Here is a 20004-nt window from a genome sequence, read left to right on the forward strand (position 1 = left end):
GAGGATTGGTGGCAGATGTTAGCCCAGGGCTAATCTTCCTCAATAAAAAAAAATAATAAAATAGGAAAAGCATATGACCAAATTAGGTGTGAAGGTAGTAAGAATACAAAAATAAGATCTCACAAAAAGCAAACTGTATTCTTCTCAGAGCCAGTCACCCTCTTCCTTGGCACACAGAAGAATGCCATGGAGTCAAATACTGTCAGAGAGTCTTTCAAAATAAAAGGGAAGCAGAGGCTGACACCTGAAGAGTGGGCCAGAGCAGATGAGGGTCCGGGGATACACTTAGCCCTTTCTTCGCTGGGGAGCCCTTCCTGAAGAACGAGGAGTCGTAAGTGGCAGAGGTAAGAAAAGACGCACAAGTAGGTACATTTTTCATGTTTGATAAGCTCCCCCAAAGAAGAAATAGAAGCTGTGCACTTGTAGCAAGGGAGCAAAAGACTGAAGAGAATGACTAGAAAACATCAAACAAACTAAAAATGTTAAAAAAGACTCCCCACCTCCACCGTCAATACACACATACATAAAGCTACGACCACCAACGATACACTTGGAATATTAGGTGTGATTACCAATTCAAAAGACAAAACATTGCTCAAGGGGTAAAAAAGGTAATTTATGGCATGGAGAAAAGGGGCAGGGGGCACAGGAGGAGGATCTGGGAAGATGAGTATAGTTGATCTTCATTATTCATACATTATGTATTTGTGAACTCACCTTACTCACCAAAATTTATTTGTGACCCCAGAATCAATACTCTGCTGCAGCTTCACGGCCTTTCAAGGATGTGCACAGAGAAGTGGAAAATTTGAGCAGCCTGTGCTTGTTCCCAGCTGAGGCTGAACAAGGCGATGTTTCGCCTTCTCGTTTCAGCTCTCATTCCGTAAACAAGTGTCCTTTACACAGTCTACTCGGGGCCACATTTTTTACATTTCATGCTTTTTGTTGGTGATTTTGCTGTGTAAAAGGGCTCCCAAGCATAGTACTGTAACGCTGGCTGGTGTTCTAAGCACAGAAAGGCTGGGATGTGTCTTAGGGAGAAAATATGTGTGTTAGATATGCTTCGTTCAGGCACAAGTTATAGTGATGTTGGGCGTAAGTTCAATGTTAACGAATCTACAATATATGTTAAACAGAAACACATAAAATAAGGTTATGTGTTGATAGGTTGGTGAAAGTCTTGTGACCAGAGGCTCGCAGGAACCTAACCCTGAATCTCCCCTAGGAGCCATGGTTCGGTATTCACTAATTCAGTGTTTGCTGTGAACCAACAGAACATAACTGCCGCGAATAAGGACAATTGACTGTTTGGAGGAAACACTTCTAACTCATGTTAGTAGTCAGTTGAGGACATTGTATATGGAAGGAAATCAGGGGTTTTGTCAACAGAGACAGTTAAGGCTGAAAACAAACATCACAACATGTTAACTGTTACTGAGTGGTACTGATATGGGTGTTTGTTATTATTCACAATCATTTTAATTTCCTAAAGTAAAAATCCTTAGAAGGACATCACAGTTGGGAGAGAAGGGAATAAGAAGGTGGTCACTTTTCAAAGTATGTCTCCACAGGCTGCAGTGTACGTATGCTAAGAGTGAAGTGTGAAATTAGCTGTAGGGTAAGTGTTACTTAATCAAAAACTGTGAGTTGGAATGGTGAATAACTGCTATGCGACCACAGCTGGTCTCAACACAACAGTGCTGCCACATCTCGGCAGTAACTACAGCACAGGGCTGGTATTAGAAAGCTTTGGTGAGTTTGAAAGGAATGTTACGGATTTACATAGTCAGGAGATGCTGTTTCTTGAAATGCTGGTGTGCAACAATTTATTTCTGTCCAGTATCTGATGCCAGTTCACAGTCAAATTATAAAGCCATGTTTCGGTGTCAAAAAGGAATCACGCCACCGGTAGCTTCAAATCTCTCAAACAGATGTAATGGGATATTTAGGTGCTCTGCCCCAAGTTAAAGCGACCAGGTATCAGGAAGCTACATTTTTGTCCTAAGTATTTCAGTAATTAATGTAAAGTATAATCTCCAAATACCTGTCTCCCATGAAAAATGAAAAGAATACTATTTGCCACATGATTGAGAAGGGTGAAGTCCCCTGAAATCCCTGGAAAAAAGCATTTGTGCATACAAAGTATCTGTTTAAGTAAACAAAGAGTAAAAGGACAGTTGGAGAAGCTATCAGTAAGTTAACCGGGAGGGTGGGCACGATACAAGCAAGACCCTTCACCCAGCCTTAGCTCCAATCTAAAGGATGAATTAACTTCTGCCAAGAGTTTAATAAACATAGAAAAGTTTGCTCAAATGCTAGTATATTCACTTTTTTTAAGTAATGAGAAAGTATTTCAAGAGCTATCCTTCCACGTTCAGTTATGGAAAAGGCTCAATGAACCAGAATAAGAGAGGAACGGTTCCTATCATCTCATTATCTGAATTTTTTGATTGGTTAGGGTTCAAGCAGAAATGACTTATCCATGAAATTTCTAAAATATATCACACATCTTGCTGCCCTCTGCAAAGGAGAATACTGTTCTAATAACACATCTAATATGTATTGAACACCTGCCGTGGACCCGTTGCTGTCACACACTGTTTGCTCCCCACAATAGCAGCATGCAGTCAGGACTTCAGGGTTCCCACTTTAACTGCTGCAGCAACTGAGGCACAAAACAATTAACTCAAGAGAATGAACGCAATCTCAGCTGACTAAGATTCTTTCATCACTTCCTTAAGATCGTTCTGGACTTTAACGATGCTGCCATTCTCTGAGATGGTGAATGTACAGGACTGAGCAGAAATCTGATTTGATCCTGGGTCAGGGTCTGGAATTTTGAATAAACTTCTGGCATTAGAACACTTCATTGTCACTTCTCTCCAAGTCTCAGAAGCACGAGGGGCCACACTACAAAAAAGAAGTACACTACAAATACCAGCTAATCCAGTGTCTATTTTAATGGTTTCTTAATATACAGTTAATGGCCCGTATCGCTGTATTTCTGGTGAAAATCAGGTGCATGGCTAATTAGTAAAGGTTTTCTGCTCACATGCTAATTATTACCTGGCAGCATGGCAAAATGATCTGCTCTATGAAAGCAATCTTACTGGTTGAGCTGAGGGTACCACCACATTCCAGACTGCTTCAATGGCTCTTTAATTGAACACTCCTGTCTCATACAAAGTTTATGCTTTTTTCTTCAGGAATTTTATCTTTTCATAATCTTTGTAATGGCAAAAATGGCCTCCAGCTCAAGATAATTCCTTCTTATTATTGACCAGGAGAGTCAAAGCGCTTGACTTTTTTTTTGGTGACAAAGATTCGCCCTGAGCTACATCTGCTGGCAATCTTCTTTTTTTTTTCTCTCAAGGAAGACGAGCCTTGAGCTAAATCCACGCTAATCTTCCTCTACTTTGTATACGGGACGCCTCCACACCATAGCTGATAAGTGGAGTAGGTCTGCGCTTGGGATCTGAACCTATGAACCCGGGCCGCTGAAGCTCAGCCCACAGAACTTTAACCACTCTGCCACGGGCTGGCCCTGCAAATGGCTTGACTTTTAACTCAGTTTCCTTTAAACAGCCTGCTGAGACCGATCATCTTGCTGTCACTGGTGTTTTAACAGTGTTTTCACATCATGGCTGACCACCTGCTTTTAGAGACATCTCACTGGTTCTTGGGGCCAAATTCACACAACCATTTTTTTAAAATACAGTCCATTCTCTACCACGGAAATGGAAAGAAAAAAACATTGAAAGAGGACAGAAAGACTTCGAGCTTATGTTTCATTTTCTTTGATGAAAACTGCTGTAGAAAAATGCACTGTATCATTGCAAGAGTGTATAAAATATTTGGAAACTCCAACAATAAAACATCTCCATTAGTAAGTGGGTTTATTGACATAACTGAATATAACAATGTATAACATTTATTCACTTCCCACTGAAAGACTTTCCAGTGAAACTGTTTTTACATAGATCCAGGCATTAAGCATTTTCAGGGACGTTCTGCCATCAGAAGGGTAGGTGGTGGGAAGAACCAGAGGTCTTTTCCAGACTTTCCATGGGACTCGATATTACACTCCTGGCCAAAAGAGACAGCTAGGAGATGTACTCGCTCTATGAATGAAAAAAGCTAGGAGCACGAAAGGTGCAAGATAGCCTGAAGTTTGCAAAAAAGAGCGAACTACACCTCTCCCATGTACCAAAATGCCCAGAATCTCAAACAAGCCCTGGAAGCACACTAAGAAAGGCAGTCTATTTCCTGTGGTTTATTAAGTTTTGACCCACAGATGAGACTGCCAGAAGAAGCAGCTGTACTTTAAGTGGTCTGGACATTTACTCATCTGAATATAAATAAAGATCAGCTCATTTAGATCCCTGGGTCCCTGATCAGCTGTTGTGACAAGGGCAAGCCTGGTTCAGCGGAGGCCAAACAAAAAACGAATGGGCTGGGGTTGAAGGACCCCTGGACTATGACAGATTCCCTGAGTCATCAGGACCCTCAGGGGCTTAAAGCCCTAAACAGAAGATTCACTGTTAGCCTTAGCACCATTGCAGTGGCCTCCACCCCACCCCACTGCCCATAAACCCATAAGCACGGTGAATATAGCTGTGTACACCCTCTTGGTGACTGCATTTTTAGACCACACACAAAATTATTACTGTAAACCAAAGCACTACATGTAGTGATCAACACGTACTTCATAAATATCAGGGAACAAAAGTATCCCAAATAGTTGAAAACAACTGAGCAAATAAAGTCTAACCCTAAGTTTAAAACAAAAACATTTAAGAGAAATACTGCAATTATTAACTAAAAGATAAAATTTAATAACAGTAAAACACTGGGTAGTGGAGGGATCAATTTGCAAAATATATAATTATTTCACAGTGAGGTTTAAGTACTCAAAACAATCTTCTGGTTTTAGTACAAACAGACAACCATTGATGTACACTTTTTCACATTTTTTCCAATAATTTCCTCCCCTCTACTATTTCCTATAGAGTAAGACATTAATGTGATCAAACGTTGCGTTATCAACTGACAATCACCTTTTGCTCCCCTCCTATTAGGAAATTACCTTTATCACTTAACTGTGCAACTCAAGAGAAATAGGCACAGTCATCTGTGTGTCACTGATAAAAACATGAGAAATACCACATCACATTTATTCCAATCTGGACACATTGTCAGCAGTGTGGTAAGTGAACTAGAATGCTAGCATTCCCTACAGGGTCATCAGTTACACACACATTACATTCTTTTATCAAGTCTGGCATTGAAATTTCTTTTTCCATATATAGGTTTAAAAAATAAAATTAAAAAGCCACAGGAGCAACCCTGACAGAGAAGTCTTGCATGCAGCCTTCTCCTGAGAAAGTATGGGATCTTAGTTAACCCTATGGTTAGCAAACGTTCTTGTGGTGTTAATGTCAAAAAGAAAATAGTTGAACGGCCCGGCTCAACTAAAATAGTTCTTGAGTTTATTCGTCAGTTTAAATGTCAGAGCTCTTCACATTGTTGAAAAAAAAATAGCGTCTCTAATTATTTAAACATTAAGTTATCCTGAACGTTCTATCAAGCAACACAAAAGAGTTCCTTGGCGAGTGTGTTAAACTTTACCACCTGTTTACAACATCACCCTTCTTGGCAGAGACCACCAGACCAGCGGAGTCAGTTGCCAAGCCTCCTGTGTAATGGTAATAAGTTCCTTTTTCCTTAAATAGAAACAAAACTCCTTTGTTTGACACTAAACAAACAAAAAGCATGCACCCAAATCTCTTTCTGGCCACGTTGGGGGCACAAGCACCCTTTTCTACCCCAAAGAGGGCCAGGCTATTGTATGGCCGTGCCACATAAGCCATTCCCATAGCTGCACCAAGGTCTCCTCTTAAAGAAGGCCTCCCACCTCTGGACCGCACCACCCCTTTGTCCCCTACTCTTGCCCTTGACCATTAATACCATCCACGTGGTTAAAAAGTGAGTACTGGGAATTGAGCGGTGGTGCCGAATTGGCTGGCTGTCCCCTTTGGCCTCTCTGGCAAGTGCACAGAAGGTGGAACGGAGAAGGTCTGATAAAATGATTATCTTCCCCTGAGGTGGGTTGAGGGGCCCCGTGGAGAGGTGACTCCTCAAGGCCAATGAGATGGTCTCCACACCCTTGGAGGCCCAGCAGCTAGTCAGCAAATCGCTGCAGGAGATGGTCCTCCCGCCTCAGGCTGCCACCTGCGCCGCCGCCCGAGCTCTCCATGAAGCGGTCGCAGGGGAACTCGATGAGGTCGGCCTCGCTAAGCGCGCACACGGTGGCGCGCGGCCGGTGCGACTGGAACCCAGAGAAGTCGGCCGACACGCCGGTGCCCATGGAGCGCAGGGGCCGGCGCGTGGAGTACATGTGGCGAACGTGGACGGGGGCCCCGCCCTTCCGCCTGGCCCGGAGCTTCCTCCGCAGCCAGCGTGATGCCCAGGCCACTAAGGCCAGGAGCACCAGCAGCGCGTTGACGGCCAGCAGGGCCAAGGTCAGCATTTGGTAGTCGACGCTGCTCTGGCTCCCAGGCTCAGGGAGGGTGACCAACCCGGCGCAATGGTCCCGGGGGGCCACCGGGCAGACCCGGCCTCCGAGCACGCCCTCCACGCACACCAGGTAGGGGGTGTCTCCGCGCAACTCGCGCAGCGTGGCCGAGTCGCTGCGCTCCGGCAGGTAGACGAAGCGGTGGAATTTAGCCTGCTGGCCAAAGCGATCAAAGAGCAAGCGGAAGCGCGCGCCGCCCAGCGGCCGGGGACTACGGTGCTCGCGCACCGCCCAGCGCACCGAGGCGCTGTCGGTGCCCACCGCCTCCACCGTCAGGTTGCACAGGATGAACTTGTTGAAGTCGCACGGGTCGGACACCAGGGGCGGCAGGCCGACTCCGCCGTCGGACTGGACGGCGCTCTCCTGCTGCTTTGCGACCAGGCGCTGCTTCGCCGCGCGCTGCCAGGGGTCGCCGGCGGGCGGTGGCGCAGAGGGGGGCGCGGCTGTCGGGGTGGGCTCCACGCGGACAGGATTGGCCGGAGTTGGACGTCCCCGCTCGGGCTTCTCGAGCAGGTCAAGGGGGTGTGGCGCCGGGCCCGGGGCTGCAGCGGCGGAGGGGCCGGGCTGCTGGAGGCCCGGACCCCGTCGGCTCAGCCTCAGGGCGCTGCGGTTGCCCAAGAGCTCTCTGGCGGCTCCATCCCAGGTTACCCCAGGCAGAAATCGCCCCCGCTGCTGTGGCTGCGGCGGCAGCTCCTTCGCGAGGCCACCTGCAGGGGGCGCCATCTCCTTCCCCGCGGCTGTGGGTGAGGGCCGCGGCTTGCTGAAGGCAGTCGGGGACACCGAGGGCGAGGGATCTGCGCAAGACCCGTTCTGCAGTTGCTGGTCATCCAGGTAATCCAAGTACTTGCCCCGCAGGGCCGGGGGGTGGCGACACTGCACGAAGACGGTGAGAAGCCGGCCTTGCGAGTGCCAGTCACCCATCCAGCGCTTCAGGCCCCGCAGCCGGCAGTCGCAGGTCCAGCCGTTGCCGTCTAGATCCAGCCGGTAGAGGGCCGGGCTGGCGGCGAAGATGTCCCCGGAGAGGGCGCTGAGCGCGTTGTCGCGCAGGCTGAGCTCGCGCAGCCGGCCCAGGTGACCAAAGATAGTGGGGTGCAGAGCAGACAGCTCGTTGCCGCTCAGGTCCAGCGCCTCCAGGCTGTGCAGAGGCTCCAGCAGGGCCATGGGCAGCTGGCTCAGCCGATTGCCCTCCAGGCGCAGCTCGCGCAGGGCCTCCAACCCCCAAAAGGCCTCTGGCGCGAGGTGCGTGAGCTGGTTGCCCCTGAGTGAGAGTAGGCCAAGGCGTGGCAGATGCTGAAAGACGCGCGGCCCGAGGTGCTGCAGGCTGTTGGCCGAGAGGATGAGGGTGGAGAGGGAGCGCAGGGGTGCGAAGGTGGCCGCATGGCGTAGGGAGGGCTGCAGCTCATTAGCAGAGAGATTGAGGAAGCGCAGCTTGCCCAGCTGGGCGAAGGCGTTCTTGCCCAGAAAGCGTAGCCGGTTGGACTCCAGATGTAGATAGAGCAAGTTACCCAAGGGTGCGAAGACCGCGTCCGGCAGCGCCCCCAGGGCGTTCCCGTCCAGCCGGAGCTTGACCAGACTCTCCAGGCCCTCGAAGGAGCCGCGGCTTAGGCGACCGATCTCGTTCCCGTTGGCGTAGAGGATGCGCAGTTTGCGCAGCGGGGCCAGCGTGCCCGGGGCGAGCGCCTGCAGGAGGTTGTTCCCCAGGTAGAGCTCCTCCAGCCTCGAGAGCTTCTCGAAGGTCTTGGGGTGCAGAAAGCGGATCTGGTTGTACTGCAGGTCAAGCCGTCTGAGTTGCCCCAGGCGGTGGAAGTCGAAGGCCGTGATGTTGGTTATGAAGTTGCCGCCGAGGCTGTAGGTGAGCACGTCCTGGGGGCTCGGCAGCGAGCTGGTCTTGGGCACGGCGCGGAGACCCCTGTTGGTGCACAGGAGGTGCTGGGGGTGCTGGCAGTCGCAGCGCTCCGGGCACACGGGCTCGGCCCGCGGAGGGAGCGCGAGGCAGCCGCACACCACGAATAGGAAGCGCACGGCGCGGGCAGCCTCCATCGCTGCCCGCCCTGCGCGCTGAGGCCGGATCGTCCTCTTGGCCCGCCGGCTCTGTGTCTCCTATGCATTCCCCTTGGCCTGGCCAGAGTCACTAAATGGCCTCTTTCGGACTTCGCTGCGCGGTCCAGCCCCTCCTCTGCCCTTTGTCTGGTGGCTGGCCCGGGTCTCTGCAGGCGGGCTTCGCCTGGCCAAGTCAGGAGACGCAGGGCGCTCCGCGAGCTCCGGGTGCTACTTGTTGCATTTCTGCAGAAAACTCTTTCTCTGGGTGCGCGTCGGGGGGGCGGAGGGAGGGAGCAAGACCTGAGCTTTTTGTTTGCAGCTTGAGTCCGGAGAGCTGGATTCCCTGGCACGGATTCTCTCCGCCGAGCGGATTCCCCAGCTGCAGGCGGGAGCCCTTCCAAGAGCTCCTCGGGGCGCGGCTTGGCCACAGCGCTCCGGCGGCTCGGCCCCCGCAGCCCGCGCCTCCTTGCTCGCGGTCCCGGACCGGGAGCGCGGCCTCGGTGGAGCAGCTGGGGGAGGAGCCGGGGGTGCGCAGTCTGCGTCCGGAAGAGACCCAAGTCGGCGAGTGGCGAGCAAACCGGGCGGAAATTCGTTCTTCCCACACTCTGCCCCCCGGGGATGCAGGCGGAGAAAGAGGAGACGGCGGAGGGGGGACAGACCCCGGCAGGGGGAGCAGGAAACGCTAAGTGGCTCCGCGTCTGGTCAACCAGAGCCTGGGACGCCAAGTGAGAAAAGTAGGGATTAAAAACAGCTGTACGGGTCGGACGCGCAGGCTGGGGGCGGGAGTGGATTACCGGGCGAGCAAACGGGATTTGCAGACAGAGACCTTTTTATTTTAGACGAGTACACCAGTCGCTTCGGAACAGTGGGAGCGCGGCTCATCTCATTCGTTTTTAAGTCATTGGCTCTTCCAGGTGCCGCTCTGCGGGAAGTTGGGGCAGCACGGAGTCTGCCAGCGGTCTACAGGAAGTTTTGGGGAGCACAAGGTTGTCTGCAAAGAGCGGCGGTGGGCGTGGTCTACCGTCCGAAGACACTAGGTCGAGCCATTCTGACTGTTGCGTGTTTGGATTTTTGACATCATTTTGTACTGGTAGCCCAGGAGAGACACCGTCCCTTTTTAGGGATTTGAACTGAGTATTTGCTTAGCCCTGCCGTAGGCAAGAGCATGGAGAAAGCTCAGAACTGGTTCTACCATCGTGAAAGCGTATCTGTCAGATTTTGGTGATTTAAACCCATTAATTCTGCTGCAGTCTTAGAGCCCTTGGGGTAGGCTCTACACCTGTGCATGTATGTAATAACCCTCACAGACCCTCTAGTAACTGCCTGCCGGCCCCTCTGGCTTGATGCCTGGGTTTGCAGGGATCTTCAAAGTCTTTAGGCCCAAAAGTTCTCAGGCCTGGCTTAGTTGGGGAGGTAGTATCATTCATTATCAATGGAGAATGGAGCATTTATCAATGACTCCTTCGAGGGCAGCCCTGCTGAGATTGAGGATGGGCAGGGAGTAGTTGTTCATTACTATTTGTTCATGCAAACTATCTTGCTAAAAAATAAAAGCCCCTTCTCCCTCCCACCCCAAAGTGTTCAGAAAATGTAATTTTAAGGACCTGTTCTGGGGTAAACTAAAGGAAAGAGACATAACCTCACCTCACGGGACTGGCAGTCTAGTGGGAAGGGCAAGGAAGGCATGAAAGGATTAAATAATAATTAAGGCAGTGGTATGAGAAAGCTGCGGAGATCCAGATGCTTTTTAATAATTCCACTGTTTGGCAGTGATTAATTGCCTCGTTTAGCAATTCTTATAGGCAGGTGATAGAGACAGGAGCTGAATTTAAGGAAGGATGAGGTCATTGGTGTGGTCAGAGAAGACTTACGGTGAGCGGGGCCCCCGGCTCCAGGGAGGTAGTGGCGTTGGAGAACTAAGGGTGAGTAGGCAGTGAGATGTCCATGCAGGGCACAGGGAGCAGACTAAGTTTGCTTGTGGTTTGCTTTGAGTTTTGAATAAAGGATGAACTTGGGGGACCCAGTGTCTATCTTAACAAGATGAAAGATGAAATTACCCAGGTAATTTGGTAGTTTGGATTTTAGTTCTCATTGCGAGAAACTTATGAAACCCCTTTAGTTCTTGACTCCAGTCCTCCTTATGAAGGTATGGCTGTGCTAGAGAGTGAGACCTAAGCTTGCAATGTAGCACCAACTCTCCTGATCTGGACCCCAGAAGCTGTTAGGAGGACTTTCTGTCCTTGCTGGCAACAGACATCATCCCAGTTTTTCAGAGGAAAGAATGCTAAGAAGCTGCTGGCTTTCAAATTGAACCACTGGTGGGGGCTGGCCCCATGGCAGAGTGGGTAAGTTCACGAGCTCCGCTTTGGTGGCCCAGGGTTTCACTGGTTCGGATCCTGGGTGCGGACCTAGCATGGCTCATCAGGCCACGCTGAGGTGGCATCCCACGTAGCAGAACTAGAAGGACCTACAACTAGAATATTCAACTCTGTACTGGGGGGCTTTGGGGAGAAGAAGAAAGAAAAAAGATTGGCAATACATGTTAGCTCAGGCCCAGTCTTAAAAAAATAAAATAAAATTAAATTAAAAAATTGAACCACTGGATCTTCCTGGGATGGAGCTGTGGCAGCATGTGCTTTGAGCCCATAGCCTTGGGACACGCAAACAGCTTTCTGAGCAGGGGAGAGGTCAGAAGCTGGGAGGTGTGGTGTGGAAGAGGGAGAAGCAGAAATCAGACCCTCCTTGCATAAGCCTCTTCTCCTCCTGACTCTTCGCAGAAAACTTGCAGCGTGAGTGAGGACGGCAGGCGGTGTTCCCTCCGGGGGCCACTGTAGCTTGGAGTGATTGGTCCAAATCCCTGGGGACGTCTTTCCTTTATAGATGCCTCTAGGTAAGATTTACAGAGTTATCAGACCCTTGCAGATGTTCAGTATTTTTTAAAGTTTTGGCTGTCTTTGATATTATTGTCCAGTGTTTAATATTTCTACCAGGGGTCCCAGATTGCAGGTAGAAATAACATCATACATGGTTTCATGTCATAAGACAATTGCTTTTCCATAACATTCCATTTTGTTGAAGTAATCCATCTGCCGCGTGTCGTTAACCTTGTTTAAAATGGATATAGTGTGCCATATTTCAAGTAAGTATAAACAGTTTCTGGTAGGTGTCACCAGCACCCTCAATCTAGTTTCGCTAAGAGTAAGATTTCGAGATCTACAAAGCGATAACACACCTGTGTGTGTTTGTGTGTGCATATAAATTCCTTCTGAAAAGTGTGACTTTTAACAAATGCTTCTTTAAACAAATGCTTCCCTTTTTAAAGGCATATAACCTGAGATCAACTTTACAAGTGAATGACATTTACATAGCTCAGAGTACATTTATATGATATTTGTGCCTCCAGCGGTCTCCATTTCTGTGACACCACACGACCAGGTGTTTGATTTATTTTCAGACCATCTCTCTCTTCCAGGAATTAAAATGCTGTTTTGCTTGAATTCAGCGGTACTTAGAGCCCCTGGGAGTGAAGAGGTATAAAAGCAACTCCCACACTGCATTTGCATTTGGAATCCTGTTGCTGCTGGTGATCAGGAAGAAGCATTTAGAGAGAACTTGGCATGTGCCACATCCCAATGGGATGGGAATGCAGTGGCTGGTAAGACACGGGGTGCAGCAGCTTAGCGGGGAGGCTGGTGGGCAAGGAGCAGGTGCAGGGCCAGGTGAGAAGAGCTGTGGGAAATCTGAGGAGGGCACCTGGCCTGGCCTGAGAGCTTGGGGAAGGCTTCCAGAAGAGGGAGGTGCTGGGTATTACCTTGAAGAGGAGCAGAGCACTCAAGGAAGGAAGCCTGGGGACAAGTGCAAAAAAGTGAGTTAGGAACCTCCAAATCTGTCTGAATCTTTGTTGGTGAGATTTTTTTGACATCTGTATTTTTTAACAGTATCATACGACCTCGCTCATACAGTGACTTCCAAATAAACATTTCCTTATTCCTCTTTCAGTTGACATAGTCATATTTGCACTGCAATGCCACAAAGTATTTCTGCCTAAATAAAGTAGGTGCTATGCAGAGAAAATGGTATCTATCTAGTTCTTGCCTTCTAGAACCTTGAAATCTGTGACAGTGGTTTATATGGGACATGTGTTGATAGAACATCCAGCCCAAGGTATTCACTTACATAACATGTACATGGCTGTTGTATAGATACTGTACACACAGCACGACTCTTGGACCAGGGCAGCCTGGGCCCTACCCTGGACCCTGTACTTTAGCAGACCGTGTTCCAGTCCTCCTCTGGCTGGGTCCCTCCCCATAAGGGCAAGATTTCAGGCTTTCCAAGGGATGTGCCCACCCACAGCCCACACCCCGACTCTTGCTTCAGCTTCCTGGGACCCTGGAATTCCCTGACCAACTGCCTAAGTCTTTGCAGGCCTTCTACCCATCTGTCCCGCTGGGGGCCAATCATGCCACGAGTATATATACCCCTAGGGCCAGGGGAAGGCCGAAGGGCAGCTGTGCAAAAAGAATCTGGAGGTGTGGGCTGGCATTTCCACTGGTCTGCCTGGGAGGCCTCTGGGTGACTCCTGGTAAGGCAGGAGCCAGAGCTGAGAAGAGGAGGGTGGGCCAGGGATCTCCTCTCATGCTCTGTCCCCTGGGCTTCTCAAATACTGGAGGCAGGCCTGTCCATATGTAGCATTTTAGGAGGAGAAAGTACATGCACTTTGATTCAGAAAGAACAAGGAGGAAAATTACAGGAGTTTGAAGGAAAGCATTTTTTAAAATGTAAATTCTACGTTATTATAACATAGGCTATGCCTAATTTTCTATAAAAAGCAATACTTTTAAGTAAAAGCAAGGACATAGTTATCTCCATTTGAATGCCTGTCTATTAACTGTGTAATGTCTTTGTTTATGGATGGATCCAGGCTTCCTCAGGTTCCAGGAGGTTCCAGTATTGATTATTCTTAAAGTATAATTTACACAATCATGTGTGGAAATCCAGGAAAGGATGCTGTTTGTAAGAGAAACAGGGGCTTCGTCGTTTCATTTTTGGAAATCTTGCCCTTTAAATCTCGAGCGCACTCGTAAGTAGTTTCAGAGGTCAGAAGCACAAGCAAGTTTGGGCTGGTTTCATGACACATATGTGTGCTGTAAGCGTTCTCGGGTGTTCTTGCCTGGGCATGGAATCTTCCTGGGCTTGCCAGGAGGTACAGTGCTTTCTTCCCAAGCACCCTGTGGTCTCCTTGATTTTGGCTGTAGAGGCAGATTCCAGGCCGTGTCTCCAGCAGCCCCCGGCACTGGCATGAGTTGACCCAGGCACTGCCCTGGTGCAGGGTGGGTTAGGGGAAGCAGGGCTCAGGCCAACCTCCCCCTGCAGGGAGAGCTAGCCAAGCCCCATGGGAGCAGCAGCCCAGAGCTTACTCAGGCAGCCTGCGGAGACCAGCAGCTGTTTCCTCACCCCATGTGAGCCACCCCCAGACAGGCAGTGTGGCCCCTGATACAGATGAAGTAGGAAACTGAGAATCCCCAGTGGCATGTTGTCAGATGGCCCCCGGAACTCTCTTTCTCTATCTGAATGAGATTCATCTTAGCCCCAGTCTATGAGGCAAGTTTCTTTGCCTTGGGGATTAGGAATATAAATATGGAATTAAGAGTATGCATAAGAGAACCACTGGTTTACGGATTGTCCATTTTTCCCCTTAAGAATATAAAGGAATGGAGATTCCCAGCTAGGTACAGCCTTATTAAATCAGAATCTCTGGGGGCGAAGCCCCAGCATCTGCATATACGGACCACCTGGTGATTTTTATGCACACTTAAGGTTAAGAAAACTTATAGACACTATTTCCAAAAGACCTGTTCATGTTTGGCTGATCATATCATATTGACGGTAATGATGACTGGCGCTCACACAGTGCTGTCGGCAGTAATCTAAGCACTCTGCATAAAGTAACTCATTTATTTCCACAACGACCTTGTGAGGTAGGGACTATTGTTGTCCCCAGCTTACAGAGGAGGAAACTGAGAAGGTATTAAAAATACAGGATCCTAGCCCACCTCCAGAGAGTCTGGTTCAGAACCTCCAGAATAGGGCCTTGGGGTCTTTCTTTAGCACGTTCCCAGGTGTCTGAGGTATTTTCACTGAACAAGAATTCTTAAGGTCTTATTCAGACATTTCAGTGTCTGCTTTGCTAGGAGCCTGGGGATAGAAAGAGGAAGGAGACAAGGCCCATGGGTTCTGAGAGCTCAGCGTGGCTGGGGAGTTAAATGTATATAAGATGATAATCCAGGAGGATATTGCCGTCATAGAGGAATACAATGAGTGCAATTTGCTGTAAGAGCAATTGTCTTTTTTTTTGCAATTATCTTTTGAGAAGAAAATAATAAAGAACTAAAACCTTTGTAGAAAACATCAGTCCACATAACACTATGTGTTTAAGACTATTTACAATGTGACTGCTTCTACCACACTTGATGTCCGAGGAAAATCCTTATCTATCAGTTCAAAGAAACCTGATTATTTGAAACTGACCTGTATAAACAGATTGTATGTCTACAAGAACTGCAGTGAACTATGGGCATTTCTGCAAGCCAAAAAAGGAAAGGCAGTTGTTGACTGAGCATAATGACTTAGGAAATAAGGCAAATCCACATGCTGTTTATGGGTACGGTAGACAGTTTGTTTTTGCATAACTGAGATTTTATAGCAGTAAGATAGTTATGTCTTCCCTTAGAATGAAATTGAGTCAGTAGCCTAAAGAAATGCCCTAGATATCAAAGTCTCTCTTAAATACTAAGATATTTGACGTCTCCAGGAACCAGACCTGTAGTTGTATTTTATGGTACAACTTTCCACTATTCTTTTACTTGGATTTCTTCATGCTACAGTAATAACATTTATTTAGCCATTTATATCCCCACCCAGCTGGAAGGGCAACAGCCTTGTTTATTTCATTTTTGCGGTACTCAGCAGCTGCTGTTGAATTGTCAAGGGGTTTTCAGAAAAAGCTAGAAGAAAATTTTCAAAAATGTTAACAGTTGTCTTTACATGCTGAGAAATGAATAATTGTTTACACTCTACTTTTTGGAATTTTCTAAATGATGTACAATTACTGTGTATTTCTTTGAAAAACAGTAGGGGCCAGCCCGGCAGTGCAGTGGTTAAGTTCGCACGTTCAGCCTGCAGTGGCCCAGGGTTTGCCAGTTCGGATCCTGGGTGTGGACCTACACACTGCTTGTCAAGCCATGCTGTGGCAGCATCCCACATATAAAGTAGAGGAAGGATGGGCATGGATGTTAGCTCAGGGCCAGTCTTCCTCACCAAAAAGAGGAGGATTGGAGCAGATGTTAGCTCAGGGCTAATCTTCCTCAATAAAAAAAATTTTAAGATAAATGCTTTCACATCTAATATTTGGTTTTAACCTCAACCTAAGTCTCACGAAGCAATTGGGTAAGGATTATTCATATCCCCAATTTGGAGGAGAGGATGCTAAAAACTAGAGAAGTTAGCTAACCTCTGGAATGATCCACTGCTATAATGATGGGGTGCAGACCACACTCTAAACTGTTGGCTTCTGACCCCAGGCTTTTACAGTTGGAACTTGCTGGGCTCCCTGTTGATACACGCCTCTGTGCATATCTAATGAGGTCAGTGCAGGTGATATTCAAAATATTTAACAACTGGTATAGTAAGAGCACTGGCCCATCAGGTTTGGCACTGCCCCGCCATGATAGACAGAGGCCGTGAACGACCAGCCCAGCTGTGCCAGTGCCCACCAGCTGAAGTGGACTTGATTGGACTTGATTAAACTTTTTGAATGATGTTTTAGACACCTCTCTCTCTCTTTTTTTTTTTCTTATATTATTAAAAACAATTTGTTTAGGGCTTGGGCACAATAATCGGTAGCCATGAGAAACAACACACAAAGTCTTTCTGGCTCCAAGTGCTTCCCAATTACAAACTTGCCCGAGGCCCGTTCCTCTGGACCCAGGTGCATTGTTGGTAGATGCATCGCTGGTGTTCCATCAGTCAAACTTAACGACAGGACAGAACGTTGGTGAGAGGGCAAAGATGACCAACCTTGACAAAACTCGAGTGTTGTTTTCAGTTTATAATTCAGAAATTGTTCCTGCTCTCTTCAGTGGGCTGATAGATATATTTGGAGGGAATTTAGTTCTTAAAAAATTACTCTTTTCCCCACAACTTGATCTGAATTGTTAGAATGAATGGCTTAAAAATATTTGTAGGGGGACACCTGTTTTGAGGAGTATCGACTTCAGGGATTAGCAACTCATCCTGTAAATTTTCAATGATTTATTATCAAAACCTGGATGTACATGTGTCAAGCCCCCCACCGCCAGTCTCCCCTAGAGTGGCAGATGTCTCCTTATTGTAATATCACTGGATGGGGCCAAAATAAGGGAGGCCATTTCATACCCATCCCTCTGAAAACAGTGCCTCTCCTGGCAAGGAGCATTCTGCCCATCTCACTAATGGAAATCATCCTGGACAGTCAAATAATTGACTATGTACACTGTAAATACCCTCAAAGTGTTTGCAGATTTCATCAAAAGGCCAAATGTTTTTTACTCAAGATGAGAAACATGGCAGGAAAGGAAATTAGAGGAAGGAAGCATCCATCCCCTTTTCGGAGTCTCTGTAATCTTCTATAAAGATTTGCACTTTGATTATGCTTAGCAGCATCGTATGCTGCAGTGGGACTCAGGATCAAAGGTTCCAGCCACAGCGCTGGAGCCTCACTGTAGTGAGGATCAAATACTTCTGTTGGTGGAATGCTGACGACTCTGTAAGGACACTCCTCCGGCCCCCCGCCTCCCTGTTTAATTTCCAAAATATAATTGATAAACCTCAAACGTGAAGGCTTTTAGCATCCTTTTCATTGTCAGCTATAATACATTGTAGGTTGAAAAAAGTGGTTGTTACCGCTTAAAGATATTTAGAACTAAGGAGTTTTCAAAAGCTTAATGTAAATTGTCAAATTTTGTAGTATGTATGGCCTTGAAAATTTTGGGAGTGAGGGGTTGCTGAACACTGCTTTTCTTTGGTGGATGAGGGAACAGATTTTTTTCATTCTACTTTACGATCAAAATTTTCTACAATAAGCATTTGTTTTTGAAGTTAAAATCTTTGGTAAAATGTACACGATACCATATTCCCTCTAGCTTTCCCCATAGTCCTGCCATGTCCACCTTCCCTTGTTACAAATGGTTTTTCTTATAAACCTTTTTCAAAAATCAGTCTTGGTAATGGAAATACTCTTGGCTGGTCAAACAATTTCCTATATCCAGTGTAAATACCCTCAGAGCGTTTGCAGATGACATCAAAAAACCAAATGTTTGTCATAAACTACGCATGTGATGTGGGTGGGGTGGTCAGAAGATGGAGTCTGCTTGCTACGTCTCTGACCTTGGAGCCACATCACAACCTCTCTGATCAGTGGTTCATTTTCTCATTTATAAAAAAAGGACAAATCATTCTTGCCCAACCTATCAGTTTGGGGAAATATATGTGAAAATGCTTAGAAACTACAAGTGTTATGAAAATAGGGTTGTTGCTAATGTTTCAACTTCATGTGTATCTTCTTGTGAGAGTCTGAGACCCTCTAGGGCAGGTCCAAGTCTTATGCGTGGCTTTTTGGTGTCCTCTGTAACACCAACCACAGGCTTGTTTCTTAAATTGTAGGTCTTTAATAAGTGTTAAATTGAGCAAAAAAGTAGAGGAAGAAGCCACATTCTCAGGTAACTCGTTCTTCTATCTTTCCTTGTAGGTTCTGTTTCCATCTTTTCATTGTTTTCTTGTTCTTCTCAGGCTGCCCAGCCCAAAGCACACAGTCTTCAGCACATGGGTTCTCTCTGGATGGCTGTGCGGACAGGCCAGGACTCTGGTCCAGCTCTGTGATCGTTTCGTTCACACGGTGAATCATTTGACCACTCTGGGCACCAGTTTCTTGCTCTATGAGGTAATGTGCTTATGATACATCAGTATTCGCTCAGAGGGTTCTTATCATCAGTAATGGCCCTTGTGAAGTTAAAAGGTGATGAGGGAACAAAAGGAGGAAGATCTGTGGTCAGGATGGGTCATATACCCTGTCTCGGTCTTGGGGAGTCACAGTGCACGACATCACATGCAAGGCTTTGCAAAATTCTATGGAAAACAAGGAATGAAATGACGGGGTGGTGGGTAGGACTGTTTACCAGTTTGAGGAACACTGGATTAAATGCTCACTAAGATCCCTTCCAGCTTTAAACATCAAGGAATCTACTGCATTTCTTCTGCAGAGCATTATCCAATACCATTGGAATTGACAAAGTTCTTTAAATATGATGTTTTGTTTAAAATCTGCATGTTGTACAATGGAAGGTGCTTTTCCATGTTGTGCTTGATTGATCTCAGCAACTCAGAGTGTCTGATTGGTTTAATATTAATCCACGGTGAGCAGGATAACATATACTGAAGTATATACTGAAGTTGTCTCCAGTCCTTCACAGTCCTGCAAAAACTTCTTTGCTTTGCCCCCAGGTTGTCAAACTAGCAAATTATTAGACTTTTCTTTCCATCAGGATACAGGTGTTAGAACCCCATGGTTGTCAGCACCATTTGGCATATTGACTATTCTGGGCTAAATTACTGTTGACTCTTCAAAAGTATTATTTAGCCACTGTGCTAGCACTGATGGGGTGTTTCTGGGAACCTCGCCATTTGGGAAGAATTCCAGTAGTGAAACCCTCAGGCTAATTACTCTAGTATCCTTGGGTGTAAGAACCCCATTGATAATCAGTGCATGACTCTCATGATTCCCTGAGGTGACAGAATAGAAGTACCAGCTTAACTAAAATTCCAGAGTGATTTTCCCTCCGAAACAGGCGGCTACAAACACCTGCCAGGATAATAACCCTTAATGACTAGCGTTTACAGAGTGTTTATCATGTGCCAGGCACAGTTCTAAGTCCTCTGCAAGTATTAAATCATTTAATCCCCCAACAACTCCATGAGGAAGGCACAAGTATTTGTCTCATCTTATAGATGATGTAATGGAAGCAAAGAGGGGTTAAGTAACTGGCACAAGGTCACACAGCTACTAAGTGACAGAGCTGGGACTTGAACTCACATTTTATGAAAATTCTTAGTCATACTTTTCACATGAATCTTTGACCAGAGTGTCCTTGTCATCACTAGAGTCATTTTTTGATACATAACATTTTCCAGAATATATAATCTGCCCTTTCATACACATTGTTTGAACCTGTAGCATTTTTTAATATGATCCTGTCAGTGGAAATTTTCCAAGCCACCAATACGTAGTGACATGTAATTAGTTCACATTTTCTTTATTCCTATTATAGGTGTATATTCATAATCTCCCCAATATT

General features: G+C 47.0%; 1 protein-coding gene and 1 long non-coding RNA gene across 7 annotated transcripts in view; one reads left to right on the forward strand and one right to left on the reverse strand.

The window, feature by feature from the left end:
• Window positions 1-3879: 3879 nt before the first annotated feature.
• TRIL (TLR4 interactor with leucine rich repeats) lies at window positions 3880-9323 on the reverse strand. Its single transcript, XM_014841041.3, has one exon. The coding sequence runs from the start codon at window positions 8612-8614 to the stop codon at window positions 6182-6184; it is 2433 nt and encodes an 810-aa protein (XP_014696527.2). The 5' UTR covers window positions 8615-9323; the 3' UTR covers window positions 3880-6181.
• A 454-nt stretch (window positions 9324-9777) lies between these two features.
• Window positions 9778-20004, forward strand: part of LOC106831049 (uncharacterized) — a 37442-nt gene continuing 27215 nt past the window's right edge. For 4 of the 6 annotated variants that reach the window (XR_011503676.1, XR_011503675.1, XR_011503674.1 and 1 more), the window contains exons 1-4: window positions 10821-10959; window positions 11392-11504; window positions 12087-12269; window positions 18443-18593. This is a non-coding gene — a long non-coding RNA (uncharacterized lncRNA). Of the gene's footprint in view, window positions 9902-10776; window positions 10960-11391; window positions 11505-12086; window positions 12270-13538; window positions 13698-18442; window positions 18594-20004 lie in introns of those variants that run through there. The other 2 variants (XR_011503672.1, XR_011503671.1) reach the window with 2 other exon arrangements.

Source organism: Equus asinus, chromosome 1 (genome assembly GCF_041296235.1).
Source record: "Equus asinus isolate D_3611 breed Donkey chromosome 1, EquAss-T2T_v2, whole genome shotgun sequence".
NCBI lineage: Eukaryota > Metazoa > Chordata > Mammalia > Perissodactyla > Equidae > Equus > Equus asinus.